Here is a 12,265-nt window from a genome sequence, read left to right on the forward strand (position 1 = left end):
GGAAAAAAAAAAAAAAAAAAAAAAAGGTAAATGGAAGGGGAGGTGGTGGTGGTGAGGGGAGATTGAAATAATATATCTGGCGTTTAAGAGATAAGCGTTAAGTCCTCACGGCAAACCCCGGGTTGGTTGGGCCACTCTCTCTGGAGGAGGAGGAGGAGGAGGAAGGCCAGGCTGCTAGTAGTGGCTGGCTCTATTGTATTGGAGGAGCGGCAGCGATCAGCCGGAGACATGCAGGGGAGCCATCTTGCCACTTACCCAGCAGCCTGTGTGTGCAGAGAGGGGAGGGCCCTGCTGCAGCAGGGGAGGGGAAAGCAGAGAAGGGAGGGAGGGAGGGAGGGAGGGAGGGAGGGAGGGGGCGGGCGAGTGAGCAAGCGAGGCTGTTCTCATTTGGCAAAGCAGGCCACAGGGAGCTCGCTCAGTGCTGGCTCAACAGGCCTGGCCTTTCCCCCTTCTGTGCTCACTCAGGTTACAACGGCTACTGGGGGCTGACCCCAGGGGGAGGCTGCTCTCTCCTTGTCCTCCCAGGAGAAGGGCTGAGGGCGGGGAAGGCATTCAAAGTTACAGCTGCTTACTTTACTTGGAAGCTTCCAGAGGAGGAGGAAGAGAAGGAATTAGGTAAGAGAGATGGGTGAACAAGAACAAGGTAACAAAGCCAGGGATGAAGCAGATACAGACAGACAGGATGCAGGCAAGAGTCTGGTGCCCCCCCCCCCCCAATTCGTGGAACATGAAACCAGATCAGCCAGTTGGGAAATTCTAGGGGTGGGGGTGGGGGTGTTAATTGACAGTACTACTGGGTCACCATGGTAACAGATCAGCTTTGCAGCTGTAAGGACCATGTGTCACTCCCCACCACCCCTTTTCTCAGGGACAGCTGGTTACTGGAAAGTGAGAAGGGAAAGAAAAGAGATAGGGGTCTCTAAACAGATGACAAACAACTTTGGTAGTGTTTTAATAATGTCATCTTTGCCTCAGGATAGAACTATAGGCAAATAAGAAAAAGACAGCAGCCTTTAAGTGACTGAAAGTGTGAGATACAGGGCCCAAGGCTGCCCCTCTCAATTGCAGAAGAGAGCAACGTGACCTAGGGGTCAGATGCTGTAGCTTCTAGTCCCAGTTCTACAACTCATTTGGGTGACCTTGGCTAAGTTTCTTTACTCATCAGGGCTCATTTTCTTCATTTGCAAAATGAGGGCACTGGGATAGATCATTTAAAAGGTTCCTTCCACCTCTAATGATGTTTAGGAGGGGCCCAGGAATTAAATAAAGCAAGAAGATTTGGGCCTAAAAAGATGAGGCAGAAGAAAGGCATATGCCAGGCAGGAGGGAGCAGCCTGAAGTTCAGTGGAGAAAGTCAAGCAGAATCATTACCACCATAACAATGGTTCAGTGTAGAGCACAGCTGTTTCTGACTCTGAGACAAAATGCAGCACAGAAGGCATGTAATAAATATTTGCTGCCTGAAGACTTCCTTCTAAGGGTGCAACCCAAAGTCTAGCATCTTTTTAAAAAACTGAACTTTTAATTTCAGAAATGAAGTTTCCTCCCTGCTACTAAAGGGCACAGTAGGCTACAACCCGGGAAGATACTGAAGGCCTCCAACCCTTCCTTTCTAGTTTCCTTTCATGGTCTCTGCTTCTCAAAGGCCAATTTACTCACTCTGTCACTTTTACCTTGGGTGAATGACTTCCTCAATCAGGTTTTAAGTGGGGTTTTTTTTCCTTAGCCAGCATTGTACACAAACAAGTGAATATTTAATATAGTTCTTATTTGAAATGATTCAGGTTATTTTGAGGATACCCTAAAGGTTGGACTGTTCTTTCTCAGGGTGATTGGTGGTTTTCTAAGATGCCATTCTAGATATAATGTGGATACTTAAACAATGCTTGTTGAATCAAATTTCAGGTATACAAGGGATTCCCCTAGAAATATTTTGTGCAGAATACCCATATAAATCATTACCTTCCAACACCTTCCAATTTCAGCTGGGCTGAGATTACCACCTGCTGTCCTGAGGTACTTTCCAACTGTTAATATCCCTCCCCAGAAAGAGCTTCCTTTAAGAAATAATTCGGTGTTAAAGTGTGGTATTATTATGATGCCTTTCCTTGAACCCAAGACTGTAGGAATTCTTACCACCCCCTCCATCCCTCTCAAGACACAGCAGGTTTGTGTCTTTCATATGCCTAGATTATCCTATTAGAATCAATTCTGTGAATGTGTAAGAGATCAAAGACCTCATGAGGAGAAAACATAAGCAAAAGTTGAGTCCTTGAAAGTACCTGAAATGTGAGGTGGTGGCCTTAACCTCTCATAACTTTAGCTCTAAGATTGTTTTAGTGAGCTTTTGTCCTACCACCCAGCTGTTTTCTGTCATATTTTAAGATAAAAATTCATGTTTTATCCTTTGCATTCATGTACAAATATCCCTAATAAGCTTAAAAATGTGTGAAAACTCCCCTTTATGTGTTTCCACCCACTATTAAGCAGGACAGTATGATGTAGCCCAAAGGAAAAGCACAGTGTAACCTGGAGGTGAGAAATTCACGTTAGAGTTCAAACCCAAATGAAAGAAATGTAAATAGGAGTGAAATTCAGACTAGCTAATGGAAAAACAAATTACTGCACACACACATTTGAACTCAAACCCCAAAGTTATTCCAGATAATTCCCAGGGAGCTGAAAAGAACTGCTATGAAAAGACAAGAGAAACCCTGGGGTTTGGTAATAAAGATCCCAGATTAACTGCTGTGCTTTCAAACCCTAAAATTAATATTCCACACAAAGTTCAGATAAAGAATAACAGCTTTTAGGACAATGAAGGACTCAATTCTATCTCTTGACAGAATTGTGGTAATGGGGGCCCAAGTTCCTTGGGGAGGGTAGATTACTCTGTGAGGTGTTTCCTTAAAGAATCATTCCCTTCTTCTCATGCATGTGAAGGACAATGTGGATCTGCACAATGGCAGGCAGCTACACTAAGAGTGCTACTGCCTGCTGGGTCCGTAGATGAAGAAAGGTTGTACTTTAAAATGTTCAGACAAATCAACTGACAAATTAAGAAGGTAAGAAACAGCTATATACTCAGGATTCCAATTGGAATGTTTCCCTGCATTCACAAATGACACAGTACCATTTTTTCTATTGCAGAGGAACATTTTTTTTTACTTCTATAGCAGGTAGAATGATTGGACTTTGGAAAAGGGCTCAGTTGGATTAGGATTTGAGACTCCGGCTCTTGTTGCATCAATGAGAATCCCCATTCCCAATCAAAGGCCTGGCCTAACTGAATAAAACATAGCCAAAAGTCAAAATAGCAGCTATAATGAAAGCCAGCTCCTCTAGTATAAGGGATTTTTGAAGGACAACTGGCTTTTCTAATGTTTTAAAGAAGTGGTACAGCTCACCTCCATTTCTGATACTCCTTAACTTGTTTAGATGGGACAGGAAAACTGAAGTTGAGTCATGGAAGAATAAGGTTTTCATTTAATATTATTGATCCCCCCCCCTTTGAAACTGGTCAGGGTTCCAGAAGGCCACTGTTTGAATCAAAGGAACTCCCAAAAAGTGCTGTACTTCTTTAAAGCAGATCCTCCAGAGATGTAGGCAAAAATCTGAGGTACTGGTTTACTGAATCTAATGCCAACATAGTATGGTTTAAGCCTTTAGTTTAAGTCTTTTTGTTAGAGTGCTGAATAGACCATCTGGTGAGCACAGGTAAGGATTTGGTGTGTATCTCCCTCCTCCTCCCCCCTTCCCCAGTTTGTGTTGCATCTGTACTCCAAACTACTACCCTAGTTATATAACCACATCACCATGGCTCATCTAGACAACAATGAAAAGGCACATTCTTTGTGCAAAGGGAAAGCAGGCTGGACCCTTTATCCTCCCTCAACCCATCAAATAGCCAGACTGATATGACTACTTCACTTGCAGAATACAAAGTCAAAGTCATTTTTACTTAAGGGGAGAAAAAAATCCAGAATTGACTCAAAGCTCTGCTTGGGGCTTGCTACTGTAAAGGAAAAAAACCAAAGTGATAGTTGCCTGCCTCACATTCTGCAGAATACCTTTCTGGGACAAGATCTGGGATTCTAAAAATCATTGCTTCTCAACAAACAAAGGAAACAATTTTCTAGGCCCACTAACACCAGGCTCATAAATACCCACTTCAAAGTTGCAGTTATACAAATAATAAGCTGTACCCCTTTATGGGGTACCTCAGGCTTATAATAAGCACAAGAGGGAACCCCATATCCTGACTGGAGATGTAAGCTGGGGCCAGATATCCTTAACACCTTCCAGGATCCGATGGGTTGTCACTTTATGTTCCTAGAAGAAAAAAACTCTTTTCCAGAGAATAATATACCCATTTCAAGAAGGAAAACCAAACATCTCTTAAAGGAAGTGGTGCCAACCCCGTTTTAAAAAGAAAATGTAATGGCCACATGATGGCAGTAGGTGTAACTTAATAGTATGATAATGGCAGTGATGACATTAACATAGGGTCTTATCCAAAGGCAAGTACTATATGGAATATAAACTCATTACAATCATTTGAAAATGAAGTAAAACCATACATCCGTCCTCAATCAAAGGCAAAAAAAATTATTTTAGGGTCTTCAGAAATAAATTATTTTGACTATTACAGACCTAGGGAGAAATCACATTAATGTTAATTTATAAAGAGTTGGAAATAAGTTTGAAAAATTTTTGGATAAAGTGTTACATTAAAAAAAGTTATTCAGACACTACAGTCTTCATAGCTGAGTAACTTATTCCCATGATGCTTCACCCTGGTTGTATGACTTTTCAGTCAGGTGAATATTGTTCAAAACGGCTGCTACATCTACAGTGGGAATCAGACAGCAATTCTGAGTCTCCTTCCATGCCAACTATTTTAATGAAACCCAGAAATGCAGTATAGGATCAAACAAGTGGCTTTAAGGTCACTAAATCTCAGGTTGAAGGTATATTGACAGCTCGTTGGTCTAACTTGGACCTATAGGAGCCTTCTCTATAACATCCATAACAGATGCTCATCTAGACTGTGCCTGAAAATCTCTAATGAAGAGGGAACCCATTATCTCCCCAAAGAGCCTACTGTAACTCTAATTGTTAGGAATTATTTTCTTCACATCAAGTCTGAATCTGCTTCTCTGAAATTTCTACTCACTGCTCCTGGTTCTGACCTCTGGATCTCAGCAGAACAAGCCTAATCCCCCTTCCCCATGAAAGCTCCTTGTAATATCTGAAGAACTGATCATCTCCCCTCTCTAATGCCCCAGGTCTTTTCTTCTTTGGGATATATACCCCCAGTTCCTTCATCTTATCGTCTTCTGGACATGCTGCAGTTTGTCAATGTCTTTCCTAAAATGGGACACCCAATATTCCAGTTGTGGTCTGACCAGGAAATATAGCAAAAAAGACCAGATTCCCCCTTCCAACCCTGAAATCCCCTAAGTTTTCTACAACCTCCAAATCACAAAAGCGCTATCAATGGATAATAGGGCTCTAGGGCTTAATATAATTAAAATATTAAATATGGTTCCTAGAAGCTAGTCTTTGGCATCACACTTGCTAGTTAACAACTATCAAATCTAGAGTTTTTGAACCAATCCCAAGAGTGATAGGGGCACTTAAGGTCCCAGAAATAAAATTTTGGCTTAGTATAGATAACTGCTATTATGCTTTATTTCACAAGCTTAATAGGACTGATTATGTCTTGAGTTTGGAAGCACAATTCCTTGCTCCACAAAAGAAATGGCTGGTTGTGATATCTGTTCCTTCAGTTGTCCTGCTCTCAGCAACATTTCCCAGACTTCTTTATGGAATTCTGGCAGTAGCTTCTAGTATAGTAAAAGAAACCTAGAACTTGTCCAGTTAAAATTTTGCCTCCACAGATGATGTGGTGAAAAGAACACTTGGGATTTGGAGTCAAAAGTTCAGAGTCAAATCCTAGCTCACTCTTCCTACCTATTATAACCTAGGACAAGTAACTTAACCACTATAGTCCTCAGTATCCTTTTCTGTAAAATATGGGCATTGGACTAGCTCCCTTCCAACGCTATTAATCTTATGAACTAGGAGAATAACAAGACTACGTCCTAAATTGCCAGTTATTTATGAGGGCCCATTTCAAAGATATGACTTACACAGTGTGCTGGATCCTTCCTAGAGCTGGCTGCTGAGGGATCTGTAGCTCTGGTGCTCGGGTCTCTACAGTGGCAGGTGATTCTGCCTCTTCAGCTTCAGACTTCTTGGGGCTCCCCTGTCAAAAAGCAAGAAAAAACAAACATACCAAAGAGCTTAGAGAAATAACTCTGTATTTTTGTATTTTGTATGTTCTCTATACGTTAAGTGCTGAATTTGAATTCCTTATTCCTTTATCTGGATTTGATGAGCATATCCTGCCCTGGTATCTCAGTATACCTGACTTCTATCTATCCTATACCACACCATCATTTCACTTCAAAAGTGGGTCACTGAGTGGAACATGGCTTAAGGAAAGGCACTTAGACAATTTCTAAAGCATCTTATTAGGAGGCTTTTATTAGCTGAGCAGAGAGCTCAGAGCTCTGACTTTCATTTCTGCTTTAAAGGAGGCTACTTTTGCTCTTAGAAGGGCCTGAGATTTTGCCAGTGAGAAAATAGAATATGAGAGAAAGTCTGTTTAGTTTTTGTGAGCTAGAGAGGGCTGAAAAATACCTGTAGATATAAATAAAAGACCACAATTGATCCCTGATAGAAAGTCCCTTCTATATTCCAGTCAGTACCCAGAGATGAGAATAACTCATATACCCAAGACAGCAACAAACTCATGGGTTCTGCTGAAGGATAGATTGTTTCTATCTTGTGATATTCTATGAGATATGAGATAACTGAGCCCTAAAAGATGAGTAACATAATCCACTGATATTACCAACTAAGTATACTTTAAAGTTACTTAAATGACTACTCAACATGTCTCGGTAACACTGAAATTATACCTAGTGTTCTTCCTTTCCTTTCCTCCATGGGCTTCCTAAACCTGTCTTTTTTGTCCCCCCTTTTCTTCCTCTTTCACTCAGGTATAGAAGTTCAATAGGAGGGTCCATTCTACTCTAGTGCAGTTCATGTACAGGCAGCATGGTATACAGAAAGAATAATGGACTTGGAGTCAGGAGAATTAGGTTCAAATCCCAACTTTGACATTTAGGGTATGTGTGACTTTGAGCAAGTCATAAACTCAGCCTCAGTTTTCTTCTCTTTAAAAATAGGGATAATAATACTCACACTACCTACGCCACAACTTTGTGAGGAAAATGCTTTGTAAATCCTAAAATACTACATAATTGTTAAGTTATAAGAGAGGTAGCAATTATCTCTTTCCCCCTGGTAAGGAAGTACCATAGCCTACCAGCTCTGGTTTCCACCTCTGGGTCTTATGCTTCTCAACTGGTTCAGCCTGGCTCACACCCCGCACTGGGGCAAAGGCTGGAGAGATGGTAGTCCTCTCTTTTGGTTCAAGGACCTGCTGCTGTGGCACTGACGAACTGCTGAGAACTGCAACCTCCTGCCCAGGAGAGGAATCTTTGGTGTGGGAGTAGTTGGTGCTGCTATCCCTGGAGACTGCAGGGCTCCGAGACTGAGGAAATCAGAGTGGGAACATCATAAGAACACAAGTCTTTGGTTCCAATAAGATATTATCTAGTTTCCCACTTCTTACTTATTGAGCTTAATACAGGGACCCTTATTCTCCTGTCTTATCCCAATGTTTAAGCTAATAACTTATAATTAAGATAGTTCAATTTCCAGTTGTAGTCTGTGTATTTTTAATCTGACTACCTTAAGTTTTTTTAAACTTGTTCTTTTCCTGTCAGAATTACCAGCTTCTTTGATTCGGTAGTCAAACAGTGTTCTAGAATTCTCAAACCAGCTTAGATTGGAAGATGGAATCAGCCTCAGCTAGATGGGGGTTCTGAATAAAAAAGGAATCCACCTAGGTATAAATTATAGGACAGGGAATTTAAACTGAATTCTAAAGCAAAACACAAAGTGGGAAATAATAATAGGCTGGAAGCTGAGAGAAAAAGAAGATTTAAAGTCTGGAGGGCAGCTAGGTGGCACAGTGGATAGAGCTCTAGCCTTGGAGTCAGGAGGACCTGAGTTCAAATACAGTCTCAGACACTTGACACTTACTAGCTGTGTGATCCTGGGCAAGTCACTTAACCCTTATTGCCTCACCAAAAAGTGGAAAAAAAAAGTCTGAGATGTAAATAATGTTGATATAAAACAAGGCTATGTAAATGGATATACTCACTTTCCTACCATTGCTTGATGCTGACCGGGATCGAGAACGAGAACGGGACCTAGACTCTGATGTTGACCTCGAGCCTACTTTGGTTCCTGAACGTGGGTTGGAACAAGAGCGTGACCAAGACGTATCCCTCTTCCTGGATCTGGGCGGTGATCGGGATCTAGAGCCAGAGCTGTCTGGAGATCGGGATCTTGAGCGGGAAGTGGAAGAAGATGATGAGGATTGGCTGGAGGGTGAACGTTTCGTCCTGTGGCTTGGGAGAAGGGTGGGGGAGTCTCCTTTGCTTTCCTTTTGCACCAAAGATAGTGGCTGTTCAGAGGGAACCTCGGTGTTCACCTCGACTAGATTTGATTCCTCAGCTTTTAGAGCAATTAATGGGGCAGAATGCTCTGGCTCACTCTGGAGAGCCTCCTCAGTTGAAGGTACAGTCACTGTGCTTGTTTCAATTGGAAGAAGGGAATTCCCCTCCTGTGCTATCTCAGTTGGAGACTTTGCTTTGGCGCCTGGAGGGCTTGGCAAGGAAGGCAGCCTTCCTACCACTTGGACAGTATGTGGGGATAATAGCAGTTCTTTGGCCTCAGCCTCTTCAAAGGGAGGAGACCTCTGGGTAAGGTCAGGGGGAGCTGGGCCTTCCAACAGCTCTGTTTCTTCTCCAGTGGTGGGCTCACTAGGAGCTGGTGGAGTGGATGCTTCCTTGGTCAGCAGGGGTGGGGGAGTCTCTTCCTCACTGGCAACTTGTTCTGGTTGTGGCCTAAGGGAAACCTTTAGCAGATCTTCGGTCAGCCGAGGTGGGGAAGGAGATTTTTGTTTTTCTTCTGGGGATTTTGTACCTTTTACTTCTCTTTCTCCTTCATCCTCCTCCTCTTCCTCCACTTCTACTCCTGATGCTTTCATACTTTTCTCTTGCTGCAGTCTGGCTAGCTGATAAGCTTCAGCTTCCCCCTGGGCCCTTGTTGTTCTTCTGCCTTCCTCTAGTCCTCCCTGTTCCTGGCATCCAGTACTTTTGGTTACTCCCTCCATCACCTCCTGAAATGCTGCTCTGGTTTCCTCCTTTTCCGCTTGAAACTGTTTCAGAACTGGCAGCTCAACAGCTTTTTGTATCTCTTCTTCTTCATCTTCCTCCTCCTCCTCCTCCTCCTCTTCTTCCTCTTCTTCCTCCTCCTCCTCCTCTTCCTCTGTTTTCACATTTCGATCTGCTCTGGCCCTCAGATTTCTGGAAGGTGTTTCCCGTTCCTCTTCTTCCTCAGCAGCCTGGCTTTCAGAGAGCTTGGCTGCTCTTGCCTAAAATAAAAAAAAAATGCTCATAGGCATATACATTGGCTCTGCACCTGCTTGTTAACAAATCTAGTAGAGAAAAAACAAAGAAATTTAGGAAAACGCCTTGGAGGGAGACATTCAATGACTTTCAATACCACAGAAAGAGGTGAGACAATACTAAACAATTTCCTTTTTTAAAAAGTCTTGGTTTTGGGGCAGCTAGGTGGCGCAGTGGATAGAGCACCAGCCCTGAAGTCAGGAGGACCTAAGTTCACATCTGGCCTCAGACCAAACACTTGACATTTACTGGCTGTGTGACCCTGGGCAAGTTACTTAACTCCACTTGCCTAAAGAACACCAAAAAAAAAAAAAAAGTCTTGTTTTTATTTAACGATAGTTTAGTGGATAGTGAGGTAGGCTTCTGAGTCAGAGAGTTCAAAGTTGAGTTAAGTCTTGCCTCTGGACCTGAGCAAGTCATTTAACCTGAGTTTCCCAAGTAGCTCTCTTAAGATTATAAAGTTGTAGAGAAAATGCTTAGCTGCACTTGTACAGTAAGCTCCAGTGGGAGATCCCTACTGATGAAATGGTAGGCCCAATTTTAAAAAAATTAATTTATATGTCTTATTTTTATATCAATTTCACTTCTGACTATAGTCCTTCTCCTTCCTCTCACCAGCAAGCTATTTTTTACATCAGACATTTTAACTAAATATGTGATACAATCTTAATTTTAAAAGACTGCAAAGGCAGTAGAGTATTAGAGGTCATAACTGGCTAGTTTTCTATAAAACTTACTATTAAATTTTCTAATAATAAGCTGTTTTGGGAATACTGACATCATAAGCAAATTAGGGGAGCATGGAAGAAATTACCTGTCAGATTTATGGATGAGGAAGAGTTCATGACCAAACAAGAGACAGAGGATCACTGGGGTAAAACGGATAATTTTGATTACATGAAATTAAAATTTTGCACAAACAAAACCAATGCAGCCAAAATTAGAAAACAAGAAACTGGGGAAAAACTTAAGAGCAAATTTCTTTGATAAAAGGTCTCATTTCTCAAACATATAGGGAACTAAGCCAAATTTATAAAAATAAGAGCCATTCCCCAATTGATAAATGGTCAAAGGATATGAACAGGCAGTTGTCAGAAGAAAAAAATCAAAGTGATCAATAGGCATATGAAAAAAAACCTAATAAATATCAAAATAAATAAAATAATAAGAAAAAATCTATAAATCACTTATTAGAGAAATGCAAATTAAAACAACTCTGAGGTACCATCTCACACTTATCAGATTGGCTAAAATGACAAATGTTGGAGGAGATATGGGAAAACAGGGACACTAATGCACTGGTCTAGTTGTGAACTGGTCCAGCCATTCTGGAAAACAATTTGGAACTATACCCAAAGGCTATAAAACTAAGAATACCCTTTGACACAGAAATACCACTACCATGTATATGCCCCAAAGACATAAAAGAAAAAGGAAAAATGGACCAATATATACAAAAATATTTACAGCAGCTTCTTGTGGTGAAAAAGACCTGGAAACTGAGGGGATGCCCATCAACTGGGGAATGGCTGAACAAGTTCTGGTGTATGATGACAAGGGGGATGGTACCAGAAAAACCTGGGGAGACTTATATCAGCTGATGCAAAGTGAAGTGAGCAGAACCACACTGTACACAGCAACAGCAATATTCTAAAGATGATCAACTGTGAAAGACTTTGGCTATTCTGATCAATACAATGATTATCATGATTGCAATTCATGATGAAAAATGCTATCTATCTCCAGAGAAAGAACTGATAAACTCTGAATGAGACTGAAGTATATTTTTTATACTTTCTTTATGTGGAACTATTTTATATGACTTTATATATATATATATATGTACACATATACATAAAATGAATACTTCTCAATGGGTAAAGGAAGGGTAAGGATAGAAGGAGAGAACTTAGAACTCAAAATAAAACTTAAAAATGAGAGAGAGAATACTGACAGTTTGCTAACTCCTAGAAATCTGGTTTCCCTGATAATAATTGAAATGACTTTCTCAAAAGTTACTAATTCCCTACTGCTGAACGCAAAGTCCTTCTTTTCTTCAGTCCTCATCTTCCATGATTTTACTTTTTTCTATAGTTTTAGACACTACTGACAACTGTCTTCTGGATACCCTTTTCTTCCTTGGCTTCAGTAACATGACACTTCTCTTGTTCTCCTCCTACCTTTTTTAAATTAATTTATTTTGATTTATCAATAATCACTTCCTTAAGCTTCTGAGTTTTAAATTTTTCTCCCCCTCCCTCCCTTCCTCCCCCAGAGTGCTCACAATCTGATAAAGGCTATACATATACATTCCTATTACACATATTTTCACGTTAGTGATGTTGTAAGTCAGAATTAGAACCAATAGAAGGAACCATCAGAAAGAGGAAACAAAACAAAACAGAAGGAAAAAAAGAGCAAATAGTATGCTTTGATCTGCATTCAAACTCCACAGTTCTTTCTTTGGATATGGATAGCACTCTCCATCACGAGGCCTTTCAAGATGTCTTAGATCCTTGCATTGCTGAGAAGGGTTAAGTCTATCAATATTAGTCATCGCACAATGTGGTTGTTACTGTGTACAACATTTTCCTGGTTCTGCTCACTTCACTCAGCTTCAGACCATACAAGTCTTTCCAAGTTTTTCTGAA

General features: G+C 41.1%; 1 protein-coding gene across 3 annotated transcripts in view; it reads right to left on the minus strand.

The window, feature by feature from the left end:
• ACIN1 (apoptotic chromatin condensation inducer 1) overlaps positions 1-12,265 on the minus strand; it is a 43,294-nt gene that overhangs the window by 9,973 nt on the left and 21,056 nt on the right. For 2 of the 3 annotated variants that reach the window (XM_027843058.1, XM_027843057.1), the window contains exons 5-7: positions 8,303-9,580; positions 7,400-7,627; positions 6,156-6,271 (exon numbers count right to left, since the gene is read on the minus strand). In XM_027843058.1, the coding sequence (XP_027698859.1) occupies positions 6,156-6,271; positions 7,400-7,627; positions 8,303-9,580 (1,622 nt within the window). The remainder of the gene's footprint in view (positions 1-6,155; positions 6,272-7,399; positions 7,628-8,302; positions 9,581-12,265) is intronic. The other variant, XM_027843059.1, reaches the window with a different exon arrangement.

The sequence above is a fragment of the Vombatus ursinus genome, unplaced genomic scaffold (genome assembly GCF_900497805.2).
Source record: "Vombatus ursinus unplaced genomic scaffold, bare-nosed wombat genome assembly UNPS02014894.1, whole genome shotgun sequence".
Lineage (NCBI taxonomy): Eukaryota > Metazoa > Chordata > Mammalia > Diprotodontia > Vombatidae > Vombatus > Vombatus ursinus.